Source organism: Hydra vulgaris, chromosome 13, assembly GCF_038396675.1.
Source record: "Hydra vulgaris chromosome 13, alternate assembly HydraT2T_AEP".
NCBI classification, from domain to species: Eukaryota; Metazoa; Cnidaria; class Hydrozoa; order Anthoathecata; family Hydridae; genus Hydra; species Hydra vulgaris.
This window is the reverse complement of record NC_088932.1, coordinates 54,198,988-54,222,328: the sequence shown is the minus strand read 5'-3', so window position 1 is coordinate 54,222,328 and position 23,341 is coordinate 54,198,988. Positions and strand designations below refer to the sequence as shown.

Genomic DNA, 23,341 nt, shown 5'->3' with positions numbered 1-23,341 from the left:
TGATATGAATGGTAATACAATAGAAAATGTGCCAGCTCCTATCCATCCAAATGATGTTGCTACAAAAGATTATGTTGACCATATAGTACCTACTTCTCACATTTTAAAAATAGATTCAAGTTTAACATGTCTTGGATCGAAAAATCAATCTCTTCCACCGTGATAATCTCTTCCAACGTGATAATCGTGAAAAATCAATCTCTTCCACAGGTGATTAGGGAACAGATGCATATATTAAATCATTTAATAACAATAACAGTGGTATCCTAAGAAAACTATGGCTAGCATTATAAATCTATTTCTATTAAACCACCTGTAGATGGCAAACTTCGCATAGGAAATTTAGCTTATACTACAACTAATACTGGAATGGATACTAATGGTCTAGCCTGTGATTTTTTGTGTTCTCCTCTTGGTGGTCCATTTTATGCTAACTCTTTGCAAGGATGTAATATGCATACTTCTACTCAATTTGGAGGATATTTTAAATTTGATATGCCATTTAAACAAACTTTAAAAATTGAACTTTATAACGCTACTGGAGTTGTTCTTAACTATTGGATACAACCTTTTGTTGCTAGAAATCTATCATTACCACCTTACATCGCAGATCTTACTTTACGATCTGATGTATTTAGATATACTAATACATCTTATGGTAGTGAATATATATTGATAAATACTGCAGGAAAGGGTAATGGGGTTTATTAAAAATATATTAGAATGCATATTATTGGTATATCTGGAAATTGGTGGGAATCAAGAGTACGAATGTATGATGGTAGCGCTCCTCCTAAACATGCTAACAATACTATAACACCTTGGACTCCATACAACTATGGTAATTATTCATTATTTAGTGGATATGTAGATGCAAATAATCAGTCTAGTAATAGTACATGTATTTTCATGTCATCTGGATTAGAAGATTTTTATCTTACATCGTGGAATAGTGCTAATCTTACTTCATTTAATAATGAAGAATCTGGATTATTAGCTCAAATAAACTCTAATGGTACTACAGCATCATCAATTGATTCAGCAACTACTATCTCATTTTACAGAAATTTTAAAGATTCTATGCCTAGTGTTGGTCAAGGAAGAAGATTGGTAGTCACATTAAACTCTGGTGATGAACAAGTTGGACAATCTGGAAGTTTTCATGTCATTGGTGTAGCTTACTATTACAGTTAAAATCGATCATAAAAGTTGTGGTCAATTGGACATCTTAAAATATATATAAAATTGTGGCTGGATAAATGGTCGAAAATAAAAATGTGCCAGAACATACATTTCTCTACTACTAATTACAATAAATTAAAAAAAAAATTAAGAAAGTAAAATAACTTTTAATCAATCAATCAATATATTCTGAATTACATGATATTACAATTCAAGGATGTTTACAAAGAGTATAATTACTAATGATACGTAAACATACGTAATGAATAATAACACAAGAATAAAATAATAACAACTCTAAAAATCATAACATTAACAATAATAATAACACTAATAATAACTTTGATAATAAAAATGGTATTAATAACAATAAAAATAATGATATTAATAAAAATAATGATATTAATAAAATAAAGGTAATAATAATAATGCAAAAAAACTTATTACAAAATAAATTACCTTTAGAACAAATACTTTTGAAACATAGCTCTTTAATAATTCTTACGATTGCTTAATAAGGAAACAAATGTTCTTTTATTTATCAAAGACTATAATATAATTTGTATTTATATAAACGTGTCTTATTTCCAGTGCTAAATTAGGGAGAGTTAATAACTACTTTATGCTTCGCATAGTTTGAAAATTTTAACATATTTGAAACAATTCTTCTTAGTAAGACGAACAAATTAAATAATTAAATCATTGAGTTACTGTAGAAATTAAATTAACCAGATAGAAATCAACTAAAAAGTTTAAAAATACTTTATGAAGAGGAAGTGGAACTGCTTCACAATATCACTGATGATGTTTAGTGAGTGGGCTTTTTAATTTTAATTAGTATTAAAACAGAAAAAAGTAACTTTAAGTTTAAGTATAACGAGTTTGTAAGAATGGCAACTATAACCTTTACAATTTTTTTTTTAAACGATTTTTAATTTTTTTACATTTAAATTAACTTGCTTTCTTGTCGGTTTGTTTATTTTTTGGTGTCCGTGCAAAACAAACACAAGGGTCAACATAATAATAAAAGACATCGTTTAAAAAAACTAAAACAAACAACGCTAAACAGGCATTAGTTTAGGGATTGTCCATAAATTAAGTAACGCAAAACTTATTTTAAAAATATCACTTCTTGTATTTTTATTTCATAATTAGTTTTATTAACTTTGATGATTATTAATAATTTCATTGAAAATGCAATTATTGTTGAAAGTCTTTATGTTTACAATATAAATCGTAAAAACTGTTTTAAAAGACTACATTAGAATAAAAACAGATACACAAAATTTCATTTACATAAAAATACATACTTTTTAAATAATAAATAAGAATATACTAATAACATCTACAATTTATAACAAACTTTCAAAATTTTGACAATTTAAAAACTATATATAATAAAACATTTATTTTTGTAAACAAATAATAATAGTTTAAAAGATTTACGGCTTTGCAGATGTGGCTCCAAGAATGAGCCATAGTATTAAAATAATAGTTCGTTCAATAATATATACTTAAAACAATTTATGCTAGAAATCGCAAAACTTAACAAACCTAAAATAATACAATTTTTAAAATATTTCAACAGAATTACTTTATTTCGCTTAGTCAGCGAATTTTTTGAACCAATAGAATTAGTTTGTTTGTAAATTTGGCAGGTTTATAGTGTTCGCTTTTTATTCTCCCGCACCAAGATGTTTTGGAACATTCAAGATTATGTATGTTTCCATGTATGTTCGTAAAACAAAAAGTTTTTGTTTTACGAACATACATGGAAAAACCAAACATTTTTTGTTTTTGACATACATAACTTAAATGTTCTCAAAACAACTAAAAAACCTGGCCAGTTTTTTGCAACTAAATATTATTTCCATGGTCAGTATTCAAGAGCAATTGCTGCCGCTTCCCGACCAAGCCTGTATATGTATATATGTACATACATATATTTATATATACATATATACATATATATATATATATATATATATATATATATATATATACATATATATATATATATATATATATATATATATATATATATATACATATATATATATATACATGTATATACATATATATATATATATATATATATATATATATATATATATATATATATATATATATATATATATATATATATATATATATATATATGTATATACACATATATATATATATATATATATATATATATATATATATATATATATATATATATATGTATATACACATATATATATATATATATACATATATATATATATACATGTATATACATATATATATAAATATATAACGGGTCCGCCAAATAATTTTTTTTTTTTGAAAATGCTATAAAAAAAACTACTGAACATTTTCTCAAATGTCTTTTTTTATTTGAAAGTACAATCCTTCCGGTTAATAATGGAAAATAATTTCATTCAAATGGCTGCCTCGGCTGGCCATGCAATAGCCTACACGATCGGTCCAATTTTTAAGCACATTATCGATTGTGTGCAGCTGCATTTCACCAATGGCTTCACGAATATTGTCCTTTGAAGCGCCAATTGTCTCTGGCTTGTCGGCGTAACACTTATCTTTGAGGGCACCCCACAAATAATAGTCCAACGGTGTCAAATCGCAGCTCCGAGGTGGCCAAACAACATCAGCTCTGCGGCTGATAATGCGATCTTCAAAAACAGGGCGCAAAACATCGAGTGTAGCTTCGGCTGTGTGGCACGTAGCGCCGTCCTGTTGAAACCAAATGTTGCCAATGTCCTCCTCTTCAATTTTTGTGAACAAAAATTCGGTCAACATGGCCCGATAACGATTGCCATTGACTGTAACGACCACTCCTTGCTCATTTTCGAAGAAAAATGGCCCAATTATGCCTCTGGACCAAAATCCGCACCAAACAGTGACTCGTTTTGGGTGCATCGGCTTTTCAATGTATGCGTGCGGGTTTTCTGTGCCCCAAATGCGACAATTTTGCTTGTTTACATACTAGCCAAGATCAAAATGAGCTTCATCTGAAAAGATGATTTTTTTGGCAAAATCGGCATCTTCTGTAAGTCGATCGCAGGCCCACTTAGCAAAGCAAAAACGCATTGAATGGTCAGTTGGCTTCAACTCCTGAACCAATTGGACTTTGTATGGCGTCATACCAAGGTCTTTATGCAAAATTCGTCTCAATGATGTCTCCGAAATAATCAATTGTTGAGAACGACGGTGAATTGATGTTGATGGCGCTTCACGCACACTTTCTGCCACAGCAGCAATATTCTCGGGTATACCCACTGTTTTTGGCTTTTCACGCTTTGGTTTATCAATGAGGATGCCAGTTTCTTTCACTTTTTTCACAAGGTAACGAACATACGGAGCTGACGGTGCTTCTCTTCTTCCAAAATCCGTACGCAATTTTCGCACACATTCTGCAACATTACCATGATTTTCAAAGTAATGTCGCAATATTTCCCAACGTTGTTCAAGCGTATACACAACCATATTCATTCAGCGGAAGGATAAAACTAATTATCTGTCAAATCAGACATGAGTGTCTGATTTGACAGATAATTAGTTTTATCTAAGTGTTACCATTAACGAAATAAGCACTAGTTGAAAAAAAAAAAGTTAGATGGGGGACCCGTTATATACATATATGTTTTTAAAAACATTCTGGTCAATTAAATTTGGTTTTTGCGGTTTTTTTAAAAAATTAATTAGTAATTAAATTAGTGGTTTTAACTTTCTGACAACACGCAAATGTTGGACAAAAGTCAAAAGTAATTAAAAGTGACATATTTGATGGCATAAGAATCATTTTTTTCCTTCTGTACTCCCAAATGCAACAATCTATAGAACTACATATATATATATATATATATATATATATATATATATATATATATATATATATATATATATATATATATATATATATATATATATATATATATATATATATATATATACATATATATATATATACTTTCAACAATCTTCAAGCAACTGGAAGAGAAAAGATAAAGTTTATAGAGCAAGATAACAATTAATGGACGACTTAAAAGATTGAAAATTATATGAATCAGCAAAATAAGACGAGGGTAGCAAATTCCAAAGTACTGATGGTAGAGGAAAAAAAACTAGACAAATAAGAATTTTTGGAGCTTAGGAACTTAGCACTTAGGAACAGTCACAATAAAAGGATGAGACTTAATTTAATGACGAGTAACATGAGAATGAACTTTATTAGATGACCCAAGAGATGCTAGTTCTCTAGATCAGTGCTCATTATAGTATTTATAGAAAATTTATTATACTTAATTTATTATAAATTATTACACTTATAGATAAGAAAAGGAGAAACAACATTACAACGATGTGATAATGGTTGGAGGTTGGCTGCAAGAGCAGGTCCATCTATGTTTACAACGCATTTTTGCACCTTGTCTAAAGATCCACCCTAGATGTAGCAACAGTATTCAAGGACGGATTTGAGATTAATAGAGATAAAGAATAGAATCTGGAGTAAGAGTAGCAAGCATGATAAATAGATGCAACCATAGCAGATGTTATGGTTGCATTTCTTATATATATCTCTGATATATATATATATATATATATATATATATATATATATATATATATATATATGTATGTATATGTATATATATATGTATATATATGTATATACAGCTGCGAAAAATAAAATAGCACCACCACCAAAATTTGGTTGAAATTAGAATTTTTAATTATTTCTGATAGCTTGAAAATCTTTTAAATACATATTTAAAAGTAAAATGGTTTATCATTTTTATAAAAAACAAAATATACAAGTTTTAATATATAGTATTCATTTATTAAACAAAATCAAATAAATAATAATAATAATAAATCAAATAAAATGCGAAAAAAATAATAGCATCACAGCTTTAATGTGTACTTTAAAATAAGGAAATATTATGAGATCAATTGTTTTAAATATTTTACAATAAATATTAGTTATTTCTTAACATATTAGTATTTTGAAGCGTGACCTTTATTGGCAATGACGGCTACACAACCAAACCAATTCTTCCTCTTCTTGCTAGTGTGCTTTGGGTCATTGTCCTGTTGGAACACCCAGGACAATGACATTTCATAGTCTGCATACGGCAACATCACTTTATCCAATATATCAACATAAACGTGTTGGTCCATAATAGTAGTAATGTGATGAATGGGCCCTAATCCATAATAAGAAAAGCATGCCCATATCATTATACTACAACCTCCATGTTTAATAGTTTTGATGGTATATTTTGGATTGTATTCTGCATTTGGCGGTCTTCTGACATACGCCCGAGAGCCTTTTCCACCATAAAGTACAATCTTACTTTCATCTGTCCATAAAACATTCCTCCATTTTTCGAGTGGCCAATTTGAGTGTTTTTTAGCAAACGCAATACGCTTTACAACATGTCTGGCACTTAGAAGTGGAATTTTTCTGGGACTACAGGCTTTTAATCCATTAACTTGCAGACAACTCCGAACTGTTTGTACTGTTGCATCAATGTTAAAGACCTTTTTCAGCTCGGTAGCTGTTTATATGTGTATATATATATATATATATGTATATATATGTATATATATGTACATACATATATATATATATATATATATATATATATATATATATATATATATATACATACATAATTTGAAAGCTAACAGAAAGGATGTATCTTTACAAAATAACAAATTGTTCAAGATTGAGTTTCAGCTTTATTTGAGTAGTACTTGAAGAGAGAAAGATATTCAACCCTCCAGTGGTGTGAATATTCTAACCCTTCAGTGGCATGGATATTCAACACCTCAGTGGCGTGGAGAGGCTAAAGCTTGATAAGGTGCTATAGTGGATCCACATATAAAACTAATTTTTTAATCTTGTCCAGTAAATAAAACATTTAAAATTAAGGCCAAATATGACAATAGTCTTTTATAAAAGAACAAATAAGATACTTATAGAGACAATGGAATCAGGAGTAAAGAAATGGTGAGCATAATAAAGAGGTAACCTCAGAAGATGCTCATTATGCAAAATATGTTGTTTTCTATAAAAGATGTTCATTATGCAAAATATGTTGTTTTCTATAGAAGATGCTCATGCAAAATATGTTGTTTTCTATAGAAGAAGCTCATTATGCAAAATATGTTGTTTTCTAAAGAAGTCAGAATAAGAAGATAATATTTCGGCTGAAACAACTTTCTGACTTTACTTAACAACTGAAAAAAGTTGAAAACTTCTACTTTAATTAATTTCTTTTTAATTTTCAGGGTTTTTTTCATAAAATGTAAAATTTAAATTTAAATTTTTTTGATTTAAAGCTTAGATGCATGATTTATAGCTTAGGTAAGTGCAAAAACAGTTTAGAATAAGTTTTAAAAGCTTACTATATTACTGTATAAGCTATAAGAGCTATGTCTAAAAACTTTATTGAGCATGTCGATTAACAAGTTATGTGTGTGAAATTTGAAACACTTCAAAATTACTTTTTTAATCTTGAACTTTTAGGTGATGCTTAAAAGAAACAAAAGCTTTATCATTAAATCTGAAAATATTGTAATTTTCATTTAGCAAAGCTGAAAATATTGTAATCTTTACTTAGCAAAGATGAAAATAATACTTAAGCTATTACTTATAAAGCTGATTTGAACATCAAAATAAGATTCAAAACATTGTCTAGATGCTTTATTCAAAAAAGAAATTGATTTTTAAACAAATAATAAACTAAAACAAGTGTTTGAGCAAAATAAATAAATTATATTGAAAAACATCACCAGACACTTTTTTGGATTTATTTTGTATTTTATACCAAAAAGAAAATGATTTTTAAATCTTCTATCATTAATTTTTAGACAAAATTTTTAGACTACTAATTTTTAGAGTAGTTACAAATAATCATTTTCAGAGGGACTTATTGCTTATATTAGGTTAAAAAGAATAACATGACTTGCCTTTCGTTCTTCCCAACCTGGTGGTAAATCTGTATTACTGTTGCAACTTGCCTCAGGCTGAAATTAAAACATTAGAAAAAAAAATTAATAAAAACCTTTTTATAGAACAAGGTTTGCTTTGTAAAAACTCAATCTAAGTTTGTTCTATATAGGAATATTTATGTACAGTATGTGATGATTTATATTATATTTACATAATACTTTTAACATTAAAAATTTTAAATAAAAAAAAATTAATAATTGATTCATATTGATAATAAATTGTTTGTAACAATAAACTTATTTAATTAAAAATTTCTTTTTATAAAGTAGATTAACAAATTATTACATATAGCAGACTTACAAGAGATTCTTCTAGGCTGATATGTTTTCTAACATTAAAACGATTTCCTTGATTAGTGTAAATTGAAGCAGAACTAACTGGATGTGAACTAAAAAAGAAAAATACTGCAAAACACATTCATGAAAAACATAAAAATAAAATGCTTCAACTCAGAATAGTGCTTGTATTGAATTTTTTGTTGTTGTTGGTATGCATTGCAATGTTGGTAATTTCTTTTCTTAAAAAAAATGCCAACATAGCCATTTGTGTTTAATAGCTTATTGTGTTTTTAATAAAGATGCGCGACATCAGATTATTATATATATTATTAGTATATTATATTTAGTATACTTATATCGTAAAAAGTTCTTTTTTATTCATTAAAAAAAAATTATTGCTTTAATGCACTATCTCTGTTTTTATCTACACTTGTTTTTATCTACATTTGTTTTTATCTACACTTGTTTATTATAATGGAGCAATTTTCATAGTAAAAAAAAACAAATAAAACACAAATAGTGTTCTATTAGTTTGAATTTTTATGACCATTCCCAGTTAAAAAAAAGTAGATTGATTAACGTCTACTGAAGCATTAATGGTCTACTTTTAAGAAGATATTTTAAGCCCAAATTGGACATCAATAATAGCTTACCGTTTTGTTCTTTTAACTCTCACTCCTTTAAAAATAGTGTTTTTGCTATAAAGAATATGTGTAAGGAATATGACTTTACTATGCTCTGAGCATTGCTTATTGCATTATGAGCTTGATTTATTAAACCCTTGCTTATTGGAAAACACAACCAAAAAAAAAATGACCTTATCCTAGATTGCCTAGTAGTACTCCTAAATGCAGACTTGTAACGGTAAATTATTAGCCCTATATGAGAAAAAGTTTGACATCTCATTACAATGTATACATGTACCACTTAATTTGTTTACTGATAACATAGTAGATACCTATAAAGCAGCTGTTTATATAGACTTATTTTATAGTGACCTTATAAATTGTATTCAATCTGTTGTGGCTGACACTAAAGACCGGGTAAATAAAAACAAGCAATTGCTTTTACTGAGCGTTTTTGATTTCTCAGCTTTTACTCAGCAAACTCACTCAAATTTTTATTCACATTATGCTAAGCAATTTACTCTAAAAACGCAGAGTAATTGCTCAGCGTTTTTAGAGTAAATTGCTCAAGTTTTTATTCATGTAGAGCTAACCAATAACTGAGTAAAAGCAGTTTTGTTTTTTTTTCACCCGGCCTTATACCACCAAGTGAGGGTAATAAAATAAATTCTGAATTTAATAATCCTGGTTAAAATAATCTTGTCAATGACAAACATGATATTGCTAGAGACGCATTTAAACTATGGATTTTATATGGAAAGAAACATGGTTACATGGTAACAAGAAATATGGTGAATTTTTTGAAAAAATGAAGCGTTCGCAACTTTTAAATTAGCTTTGTGATACTGTATAAGGCATAATGAGCAAACAAAAGCTGATAAGTGTGCAGAAAATTTTTATAACATGGTATCAGTAACAAAAAAGCTGTAAACCACATTGCTAGTGTGGGAGGATTCATTCGAGACAGTGATAAAGCTAATAGGTGGAGAGCAATGTATAACTCAATAAAAAATACAAAGTACAAAGCAATGTATCATAATATATATATATATATATATATATATATATATATATATATATATATATATATATATATATATATATATATATATATATACATATATATATATATATGTATATCAGAACAATCTGCAATTGGGCATCATAAAATTAAATGTCCATGTAGTATAAAATGGGATCAAGTAAAGACGTTAAAAGTTGAACCCAAAAAATTTAAAAGAAAAGTTCGAGAGGCAATCGAAATTCAGTTCAACAAATGCGGACCTAAAAATGGAGGTATGAATTTAGATGATGATCACTATGTAGAGATGCAATTCTGGACGCCATATTTTTTATACCTACGTAATATTAAAGAAGCCCAATTAAAGCAAAATTTAAAGAAGCCATTAAAATGTGACGTTACCGTTTGATTGTAATTTAATTTAATTAATAATTTGTAATTAAAGCTGAAGATGCTAGTATCAATAATCTAGCAAATATTTCTTAGAAAAATAAAAAAATTAGTATTGAGAGAATTTGTATTTATTGATGTTCATATATTAAATATATATTTATATATATATATATATGTATATATATATATAGATATATAGATATATATATATAGATATATATAGATATATATATATATATAAATATATATATGATACATATAATACATAAAACACTTTAAAGCAATGTATAACTCAATAAAAAATAGGAGACTCAGACCCTGAACATGGAATAGAACTCATGGGAGAGGGTGAACAATAAAAATAAATAAATTTAGATGATTATTAGTTTAAATTCCAAAAAAACGTTAAAAAAAATTCTACAAATAAAAATGATATTAACATTAATAACAATTAATTATTTTAATTAAATGCACAACTTAAAGAAAGCTATTAACTACTACACATCTAGAGGTAGTCATGGGTTCACATTATTTATAGATACTAATAAACCATTTGATAATATTGATTACTAGCATCTGTTCTGCAACCTAGGAATAACTAAAAAACATTGTGAGTCTACTTGCATTCTGGTACAGTAACCAAGAAATGTGCATCATTTGGCAGAAAGCTTAATCTACTGCTTTTAGTATAGGAAATAATGAGCAAAAAGGTGGCATTCTATTATTGATACTGTTTGGGTTTTACATTAATTTAGCATTTAAAATTTTAAAATTGCTACATTAACTATCTTATAGCCTGCAGCTACAAGGAAGTCCTGCTACATCGACTGAGTATGGATGGGGCAGGCAGTATATCAAATATTAAAAAAAACACTTAAAAAAAAGTTTTTAAACTTTTTCCGATCTTTAAAATAAATAAAATTAAAAAAAAACAACTTTAACTTGACATTTTATTGGAAAAATTAAAAACGACCAAGCAAGAGCATTTATATACATATATATACGTTTTCTCCAAGAACGACTGAAATTTAAAAAAAAATGCCTGTCAGTAGCCCGGCAGGACAACCAGTCACTTATAAAAGTGTGTTTATTAATAAAACTATATTTTGATCTTTAAAGATTTTATTCTTTGTAATTAACAACAATTTAATATTGTTATTACTTTTATAATGCAGTTAGTTACTAGAGTGTTGTTGCAATAAGTAACAACACTTAGTAACTAACTGCATTATAAAAGTAATAACACTATGAAAGTGTTATTACTTTTATAATGCACTTAAAACTTTTATAATTCATCCTTTGTTCAAACAACATAAGTAATAAAATTTAATTGAAGTAGAAAAGCATCTAGAAAAACAGAGTGGATATTCAAATAATATTTAAAACTTATTAAGGAACTTAAACAACTTTATAAAAATGTACTGTATAAAAAGTTTAGGATTATGAAAAACATTACTAATGGTCCGTAAAAATGTGTGTTAATTTTAAAATCAGCCAATGAAAACTTTTTATTGGTTGATTGTAAAATTACCATGCGTTTTTATGGTATAAACTATCAGTAACTTTTTTCATAATAATTCACTTTTTATAACGTACGTTTTTATAGAGTTAAGTGTATTTGTAAAATTTCCTGAAGTTTTTAATAATATTTGAATATCTACTTTATTTTTTCTAGATGCTTATCTACTTTGATTAAAGTTTAGAATTACTAATGTTGTTTGAACAAAGAATGAACTTTAAAAGTTATAAGTGCTTTATAAAAGTAACACACTATTATAGTTTTATTACTTTTATAATGCAGTTAGTGACTAGAGTGTTATTACTTTTGTAGTTGTAAGTTTGTTGTTTTGTTTTGTTTTTTTATAGCTTTTTCGCTAACAAACTTATAATGATTTGCTCCTTGAAAACAAAGTACACGGCTTTGCATAAACTAAAATTTTAAAAAAATTATTAGTTTCATCCAAGAAAAAATACCAAATAAAACCCTTTTACACCGGACTTCTGATTATCATAGCAGACAACTCAAATGAAAAATAAAAACTGTTTAAAACGCCCGCAGGGCAACTGGGAAAGAACCGGAGGGTACAACACTGTATATATATATATATATATATATATATATATATATATATATATATATATATATATATATATATATATATATATATACATGGTGTGGTGTAGTGGTAGAGCGCTTGCCTCATAAGCAAGAAGTTTGAGTTTGATCCCACCACGCCCCTGGTAGAATTTAGTTTAACATATTTCACCGTACATAAGCCTTGTTCAAGTTCTAGAGTAATAGAGTTGTGACTCTATAACTCCAAAACACAAATACAGATAAGAGTCTATTTCTCAGTTTAAAACAAGTTTAAATTTTATTCTGAAACTTTTAATATATAATAAATCAGGAAAATAACATACACTTTAACACAACTCATAAATAGTAATAAACTGAATGATTATCTATTTACCTATCTCCTGGCCTATTCCATGTAGTTGTTCGATTGGCATGGTCAACATAAAAAGTTCTTCCATTTGCGTCCTAAAATAAACATATTTTACTCAATGATTATTTCAAAAACATTAGAAAATTCTCTCTTAATACAAGTTGACTGTGACTAAACTGATTCACTTGCAATAAAGAAAGAATCCAACAAAACCTAGTCAAACATAAGCATCGAAAATCTTACCTGTCTTTCTTCCCAACCAGGAGGAAGAGGAGCAGACTCCAAAGTGGTATTGAGTTCATAGTCAGATTCTATAAAACTTTCATCATTTATTTCATGTGGCACAACCTCACAACTAGACTATAAAATAAAATTTAATTTATTTTAAAAATTAATTGCATGTTATCTACAATTTTTATGCATACATATTATAAGTATAAAAAAATTGTGTTTATATATATATATTTCAAAAAAAGAAGAAAAAAACAAAGAATAATGAAAAAATAGGTTGCTGCCCCATGCCAAACTTTCAGTTGATGCAGGGGCACTCCCTTGCGTCTGCAAGCTATAAATATATATATATATATATATATATATATATATATATATATATATATATATATATATATATATATATATATATATATATATATATATATTTATATATATATATATATATTTATATATATATATATATATTTACATATATATATATATATTTATGTATATATATATATTTATATATATTTATATATATATATATATATATATATATATATATATATATATATATATATATATATATATATATATATATATACAGTTGATGCAGGGGCACTCCCTTGCGTCTGCAAGCTATAAATATATATATATATATATATATTTATATGTATATATATATTTATATATATATATATATATTTATATATATATATATATTTATATATATATATATATATATTGATATATATATATTGATATATATATATATATATATATATATATATATATATATATATATATATATATATATATATATATATATATATATATATATATATACAGTGGTGGCTCAAAAAATTAGAGCCACCTAACATTTTTACAAATTTTCATATTCTGAAGCTGATTTTCCCTATATTTTGTATAGAGTTAAATTTACAACTATTTATTTTGGGAATATAGGATATAAATAATAGTAAATGACAAAAATATAGAAGTGTAATGTATATTTAGGAAAAATAAATAAGATATACAAAATATTGTACACAAAATCACTAATACTTAGTGTGGCCACCTTTTGCAGCAATTACGGCTTCAACTCTTCTGGTCATACTTTTGATGAGGTTTTGACAATTTTTTTTTATTTCCTCGCTGTGGTGCCAAACATTTATTAATTTTTCAATCAAATCTCTTTTATTTGTTATAAGATTTTTACTTATATCCCTCTTTAACAATTCTCATAAATTTTCTATGGGATTTAGGTCGGGCGAGTTTCCTGGCCAGGGTAATACATGGATTTTTTCAGCCTCTAAAAACTTTGTTACAGTTTTTGCCTTATGGCATGGAGCAGAGTCGTGCTGGAAGGTAAAGTTCCCATTCGGATACCACTCCATCGCTTGAGGAATCATTCTTTCTATCAAGACTTGGATGTACTGGTCCTGCCGCATTGTATTTTTTACAATGTATAACCTTCCAGTACCCTGGCTACTAATGACTGACCAGACCATAATTTTTAGCGGGTGCTTCACCCTCTCCACAAGACAATCTTCATTGAACATTTCACCTGTCCTTCTTCGGACGAAATTAGTTTTATCCATTAGAATTTCCAATGTGGATTCATCTGATAAACAAACCTAAAATTTTCAAAATTGGGTTAATATTTTTGATGAAATACTTATATTCTTTTTTTTTAATATGGTATTCGTTTAAATTTTAATGTGTTTATGAAGAGAAACTGAGTACTTACTCTTTCCCAATCATCAGTGGTAAAATGGCGATGATTTTTAGCCCATTGGAGACATTTATCCTTCATTGCCTGGGTGAGCCTTGGTTTTTTGGCTGGTCTACAGGCCTTAAACCCCTGCTCCGCCATTCTTCTCCGAAGTGTTGCAAGGGATATTGTTATACCTTCATTGTTTATGATTTCCTTAGGCACTTTTTTCGATTTTCTCCTATTTTCTATCACAATATCCCTTATTTTTCTTTCGGTGCGAGGCGTTGTAATTCGATTTCCTCCACTATTTTTTCTTTTATTCAATTTTAGTGATTGATTATTGTCCAGTTTTCTTTTAATCCTATCGACTGTTGCTCTGGAAACATTCACACACTTGGCAATTTGCCTGTTGGAATGATTTCCACTCGACAAATATCCTTGAATAAGCCCTAGTTTTGTGGGAGAAATATCTTTCTCTTTGCCCATACCTTAAAAACACCAATTATTTTAAAAAATAGCAAAATTTACCTAAATATGATAAAAAAGTTGTAAAATAATGATAACTTACTTGTAAATAGAATATATAATAAGTGTTGAATAGTAAAATAAACAAATTTTGGTGTAAAAATATAAAATCAATAAATAAAAACCGCCAGAAACACAACTATCGCCCAGTACAACACGTGCTAAAATGTGACATCTTCTGCAATAATGCAACTAACTTCACTCTAAACCGCTCAATAGTTTTGTCATTGTAAAAATATGTTCAAAACAAAGTAATTAACAATGCGAAATGACAAAAACTGGACATCCGAATGTATTTTAATTAATTTCACAGTCGAAACTCAAATATTGTCTAAATTTCGAGGTGGCTCTAATTTTTTGAGCCACACTGTATATACTCATATATATAATCAGTGTGGAAAAGAACAGCCATTCAACAGTCAATGAATGCTCGAAATGACTAAAATCGCTGTTTTGACTTCTCAAAATGAATTCTTGTCGGTCAACTGGTTGAAAAAATATATAATTTGGAAAAACCATATGCTAAAATTTCATAAAACCATTCAAATTATAAAAAAGCATTTAAAATAGCTTTATTGTTAGCGATATACTTTGTTGACAAACTTTGTATGTGATGTAAACTATATCTATGAACTTTTTTGTTCCACTTATTTAGATTAGTTTCATTTTACTGGTGGTGAAAATCCTTTTTTCATAAATGATTAAAATTCTTATTTTATTTATATTTTAATAAAAATATTTAATACATTATTTTAATACTATAAAAATTTATCTGCTGTATTTAACTAAAAACATTTTTTTATTTAACAGACTTTAAATCTTTTTATTTATTTTCTGATAAGTTTTTGCTTCAAATTGCAATGAATGGAATTAATAATTTATAGAGAAATTCATAATTACTAATTGGGAGTTAGCACTTTTTTTTCTATATTAGGAATGTAAAAAAAAAAATCTCGTTATATGTATCATTAGTAACTTTTATAGTAGTATTTAATAAAACAAATAACTTCTTAGTATTAAGTACTCTTAGCATAATACTTGAGAGAAGAAGAGGGCTTTTTCCCACCTATCCCATAATTATTAAGGCCCCCTCCCTTCTGTTTGTTAATTTTTACTTGTGATCAACAAAAAAAAAGACATCACAAAACTTAAAAATAAGAAATTCAAAAAAATTTATATCAGTCGCTGATTAGGATAAATACTTTAAGTGTAATTAGGCTTTAAAAATGGCTGACTAAAAAATTTTGATTTGTAAAAATTTAGGCTTTCATTTATTTCTCACCATAGTATACAACATATGTAAGCATATTAAATTCTATTAAATTATATAGAAACAGCTGTAAAAAAAAAAAGTGCATTTGACTGCAAGCTACACTTAAAATTGTTTATTCATTGTTTAGTAAAAATATTGTTTTACATAACATAGCTTATTGTTATAGTAGTATTTCATAAAACGATTTCTTTTAATATTAAATGTTCAGCTTACATTTTTATTTAAAAAAAAAACAATTCAACGATAAATATATTTGGACATTATTAAACTTACTTTGTCAATTGAATGAAAATCAAAGCGCGAGACAATTTTTTAATATTTGTTAAAATGTTTGTTATTTGCAAGTTCATTTAAAAAAACAGGGTTGATGACACCTGAAGGAAGGAAGTGAGAGGGCGGGGGTGGGGTGGAGGTGGGAGTGGAGCAAGAAGAGTGGCATTCCCCCCCCTACTTTTTTTTCTAAAAGACGTTTTTTTGAAAAAAAAAAATTTCTAGATATAGAGGACTATTTTTAGAAATTGACGGTTGTGCCTTTCAACCTTAAAACCCATGGGTTTTGAAGTGGAGTATATATATATATATATATATATATATATATATATATATATATATATATATATATATATATATATATATATATATATATATATATATATATATATATATATATATATATATATATATATATGTACTATATATATATGTACTATATATATATATATATATATATGTACTATATATATATATATATATATATTTATATATATATATATATATATATATATATATATATATATATATATATATATATATATATTAGGCAAATAATTAGGCAAAGTGCACACGATGCCCAATAAATGATCCAATTATCAACAAAAGTGCACATGATGGACATAAGACTAAAGTATTATACTGAAATACTTTTGTAATGGTATACATTCCATACCAAATAGTTCACTGACAAACATAGAAAAGTTCAGATTTTGAAGAAATTTGATGAAATTGGTTAATACCAATGAGAAAACCATGTCTTGGAAATTTCAAACCTCTATATTTGAGAAAACCCTTTTTTACTATAGACAACATTTAGACAAGCTGTTGTTACAACTTTTTTATAAGTATACTTATTTACACATACACATTTTTTAAATGATGCTATCAATTAGAGTAGGTGAGCATAAACAAACCATCAGACTCAACAGGTCATAGCAAAAACAAACCATCAGACTCAACAGGAGAAAAAACACTCTGATACAAAAAATCCAAATTAGTTATGGGTATGGGTAGAAGAAGCTCATAAACATTCAATGATAACCTAGTAACAGCATCACAATAAAAATTCTCTTCACTGCATCCATCCAATGTATCCTCCAATTCAATCTTTTTGTTGCTTAATAAGTCAGCAGTAAAATGGGATGAACAAAATATTTCAGAAAGTAAGTTTTTAGACTTAAAATAAGATATTAAAAAATTTGTCAATTATAAATTTAAATACTTTGTTGATAGTAGTAAGAAGACTGGGAATGAGAAGAATGATTGATAGAGAAGTCTGAGTGATCTTCAGAGTTTTAAAAAATTGGAACTACAAATGCTGTTTTCCGGTAGGAGGGAAAAGTGAACCACTTATTAAATAGTTTAAAGAGTAATGAAGAGCGTTCTGGAGAACACTTTCGGAAAACTGTGACTATTGGAGAACACTTTTGGAAAACTGTGACTATTGGAGAACACTTTTGGAGAACCGCGACTATTAGAGAACACTTTTGGAGAGTGTGACAAGAATGTTGTCCATAAACCATAAAAGAGTTTAAGTCAGAACTGACTTTAGCAACAATTTGTGGATGATTTTATAGTCAATAATAATCTTTTAGTTAGTTCACTCAACAAGTAGACCAACTAAAAAAATACCTTAAGACTCCAAAAGAAGCATATTTGCTGCATTAAAAAAATACTAATATTAGCATTTTGATAGGGCAAGATATAACTTATATAAATATATTATTTATATTATATAAACATTTTTAATATAAGATGTATAAGCATTGAAACAAAATTTTAGTGTGAGTAAGAGAGTACATTGCTAGTGAGAGAATATTAAAACATTGGATAAACTATCTAATAATGTCAGGATTTATTATGTTAAACCTTAACATAATAAATCCTGCGTTGAATACAAAAGTAACTGGCCTGTGCATTTGTGAACACTTTGTGAAGTAAAGATACCTTATATTTTTGCTTAAGGCATTGGAACCATGTTTGTCATTTGCCTGTGAAGCATGCAACAACTGGACCAGGTTCTTTTTAAAAAAACTCCTGAGCAATAAGCATGTGGCCTGTCATTGTTCTGAGATGGAGTGCCATAAGAACCAACATGCTTCTAAAACAACATTTACGCACTTTGAAAATGTCCTAGAAGAATAAAAGGGAAAACCAATCATGCAATTAAACATGATGCTATCTAAAGATGTACAAGATATGGTAGATAGCAAAAAATCATAGAATTTCAGAAAGAGGAAAATGCAACAAGAACTAAACCTGATAAAAAAAAAGAAAAAGAAAAAAAGGGAAAAAACTCTTAGTTCAACCCTTTAGCCATTGAAAACTCCACTGATGGTATTACTAGTACACATAGTAGCTGAATTTCAAACACAAAAGTAAATGTGCTCTTATGTGCCTTGAAGAAAAATAGCAATAAAAATTTGAGGAATCGAAAGTCTTTGAAAAAAAAACTTGCCACTACCAAATAAAAAAATATATGCTAATACAACAAACAAGTGTCTAAAATACAAAGACTATCTATATATGTGCCCTTTAACTGATGGCATGTAATGTTTAAATAAAAACTTTGTTTGGGTATGAACTGTCACTAAGCCCATCAACACTATTCTGTAATGTTGGTGACATGAATGAGGGGTTCATGAAATCACAATTAATAAACCATTTAGGAGTGCAGATTTTGTATTGGGAAAAATTTGTAAATGCATTGACTAGAAATGCTAGTGCTTTTTTATCGTATGTTTATAACAGGTTTCACAAAACATGTTGGAAATGGAAGGTATCCAAGAAACAACTTTGCACTTGATAGATACTTCAGGTACAATAATTAGAGTGCAACGCAACTAAAAAACATCAGTTAACAGTACTTCCTTGCAATGAAACAACTGCAACAGTATATTGACTCATTTATGTAATAAAATATAATTAACAACCTCAGCAAAAAAAAATTTTATTGCAATATTTTTGTAATTTTTCCACACAAGTTGGTTATTACTTCAGAAATTATTATTTTGTAATTCTCTTTATAATTCAGTTTTTTTAAGTCTTCTGTTAAGTGTCAACTTTTTTTAAGTCTTCTGCCAAGTATCAATTTTTCAGTCTGTCAACTTTTTGCATGTAGATAGCTTAGGTATATAAAATAAAAAAAGGAAAAACTACATTATCACATTATTATTATACACTCTCCCTGACAATTTAAAAATGCTTAAATATGTTGTTTAAGTGAATTTTGAACATTCAAAATGCCTTTTAAACAGGTTGTTTTAGCTAATCTAGTGTATTTGCTTAGATTAATGGTTCAATTAATTTAAGTACACCACTTTTAAAGGTATTATCATGTATAAATTAACAGGCTATCACTGTTGCTGGTTCATCAGTGGATAAAGATGATGTCAGATCAAAATGATTAATGTCATGTCAAATGAATTATATTATAATAAAAAAAATTATAGTTAAAAAAAAATTAATAAAAAAACTAAATTAAAAGGTTTTAAAAATTTATATTTCAAATTTTATTGCAAGAATACTAAAAACTTTTTGAACTTTTTATTTTATTTTAGTTAATACATCAAAAAAAAAAAAAAAAAAAACAGTCCAAAATTATATCAATTATCTTTTTTTTTTCTTTTTTTAATATAACTTTTATTGCATGAAATATATATAATTTTTTAACTGTTTTCTATGGTCTACTTTTTCATACTTTTTTAATATGTTTTTAAATATAAAAAATATTCTTGAAAATAATTTAAATATTGAAAAAATAAATTGAAAAAAATCAATATTAATAAAAAAAGTAATTGTAAGGGAAAAAATATATCTAACCTCATTTAAAATATCAACAGATGATGCACCAAGGTGACTGAGGTCATTGACAACACGCAAAATACCAACACCATCAGCTGCTAATAAATTTTGTAAAATGCTGTAAATTTTTTTGATAATTAAAAAAGAAAAAAGTAAAAATAAGAATCTCACTGTCTTGATTTTCTGGTTTCTTTACAACAGCAATATACACCCTTATGTTTCCACGAACATGTGATTTTGCACTAAAAAAAAAATTAAAAAAAAAAATAGAATTTAAAAACTTATAAAAGTTGCAGTAAAAATTTTTAATGGTTGAATCAAGAAAAAAAAATTTATCAAGGTTGCAGCAAGAAAAAAATTTATTGGACCTTGAATTAAAAAACAAAAATTTATCATGCTTGCACTTGGATAAAAATATTTATTATACATTTACTTCATAAAAGTCAATTTATGTTAATATATGTTAAAACCATTAATACACATTAAATGTGATGATCATAAATGGTTTTAAAATATCAAGTTAAAATTAAAAAAATAATAATAAAGTAACAAAAACCTCCTCTGCTGCAATATATAATCTTTTGTAGCAACTCTTTCAATATCTTGCTCATCGCCTTCATTCTAAAAAAGTTTATTCTTTTCATTTGAAATACTTCAACTTATCAATAAAGCATAAAACCGTCTTTATTTTTAAATGTCAGAGTGATGTTATGAGTAGCCATAGAAAAGGTTTGTGTTATTGTTTTATAGAATACCATAATGTTATATTTTTATGAAACATCATTTTGCAATGTTTATTATGAAACATCATTGTGTTCTGATTGTTACAAAAGGTTAGTAATATGGTGTTATGCTCAAATTGTTGTTATAAATGTTAAAATAAATTTTTTCATTTTTATTCAGGATTTTATCTAATACTAATACTCAGAAAAAAATAAATTAGTATTATCATCTGCATGAAAAATATACTAAATTAGTATTAACATCTGCACGAAAAATATACTAAATTAGTATTTCATCTGCACGAAAAATATACTAAATCAGTATTATCATCTGCATGAAAAATATACTAAATTGGTATTATCATCTGGGTGAATAGAAAAGGGATGAGGTTTTGCAAATTAAGTTTATAAATATCTATAGAGTAAAAATAAAATAAAGTTTAGGTACAAGGAAACACATTTAAAAATTGTTGGAAAATGGAAATTTATTTTATATTTTTATTTTCAGAGTCAATTTCAATACTTTAAGACTTATATATAGTTATAAGACTTATATATAGTTATAAGACTTATATATAGTTATAAGACTTATATATAGTTATAAGACTTATATATAGTTATAAGACTTATATATAGTTATAAGACTTATATATAGTTATAAGACTTATATATAGTTATAAGACTTATATATAGTTATAAGACTTATATATAGTTATAAGACTTATATATAGTTACAAGACTTATATATAGTTACAAGACTTATATATAGTTATAAGACTTATATATAGTTATAAGACTTATATATAGTTATAAGACTTATATATAGTTATAAGACTTATATATAGTTATAAGACTTGTATATAGTTATAAGACTTGTATATAGTTATAAGACTTATATATAGTTATAAGACTTATATATAGTTATAAGACTTATATATAGTTACAAGACTTATATATAGTTATAAGACTTATATATAGTTATAAGACTTATATATAGTTATAAGACTTATATATAGTTATAAGACTTATATATAGTTATAAGACTTATATATAGACTTATATATAGTTGCAAGTGTATATAGATATATAGATGCAAGAGTTTAATCTGTGTAGATAGCATACTTAAAAAACATCATTTAACTGACACATTACAGTTTCAGAAGTATAACATAAAAATGCTTAAAAATATGATGATGATGATGATGATGATGATAATGATGATAATGATTATTAACAATATTCTTAAACTTACAGGCAAATTGTTTAAAGGAATTTCAACTTCACCCAGGAAATCGTCACGTGTCTATAAAAACAATTTTTTTTTTAATCAAACATTTTAGCATAAGCATAAATGCAAACATTAAAAACTTATTAAATATTTTTAAAAATATATATTTTTTGAAATTAAACTTACAATGCGATTCTCATCAAACAGCTCCAACAATAACTTGTGATTCAAAGTATTTACCTAGATAAAAATAAGAAAAAATATTGAAAAAAAAAAAAATTTTAAAACCATGTACTAATGATAACAAAAAAAAAAAAATTTAATATCCATAAGGCATTTTGTTGAAAGAAAAGTTTAGTGTTTAAGAAAATATTTTGTATTAGTTACCAACCATTAGTAGTATTTAAAACAATAACATTATTGCAAGTAGCAACTTAGACATGATTTTATAAGACCATAAATTGTTTTACATCTAGAATTTTATTAAAATTTTAACATATTTATGATTATTATTGATATTTAATGATCAACATTACTCAAAACAATAGATCAAAAAATATATATATATTAAAAAATTTAGACTGATATGGTTTATATGTAATTTTAAAACAT

At 26.5% G+C, this 23,341-nt stretch overlaps 1 protein-coding gene across 2 annotated transcripts in view; it reads right to left on the bottom strand.

The window, feature by feature from the left end:
- Nucleotides 1–23,341, bottom strand: part of LOC100208619 (E3 ubiquitin-protein ligase NEDD4) — a 100,042-nt gene that overhangs the window by 54,926 nt on the left and 21,775 nt on the right. Inside the window, exons 5-13 of one of the 2 annotated variants that reach the window (XM_065816870.1) lie at nt 22,916–22,969; nt 22,754–22,804; nt 21,336–21,400; nt 20,951–21,021; nt 20,798–20,877; nt 13,215–13,331; nt 12,996–13,066; nt 8,507–8,594; nt 8,164–8,220 (exon numbers count right to left, since the gene is read on the bottom strand). In XM_065816870.1, coding sequence (XP_065672942.1) covers nt 8,164–8,220; nt 8,507–8,594; nt 12,996–13,066; nt 13,215–13,331; nt 20,798–20,877; nt 20,951–21,021; nt 21,336–21,400; nt 22,754–22,804; nt 22,916–22,969 — 654 coding nt within the window. The remainder of the gene's footprint in view (nt 1–8,163; nt 8,221–8,506; nt 8,595–12,995; nt 13,067–13,214; nt 13,332–20,797; nt 20,878–20,950; nt 21,022–21,335; nt 21,401–22,753; nt 22,805–22,915; nt 22,970–23,341) is intronic. The other variant, XM_065816871.1, reaches the window with a different exon arrangement.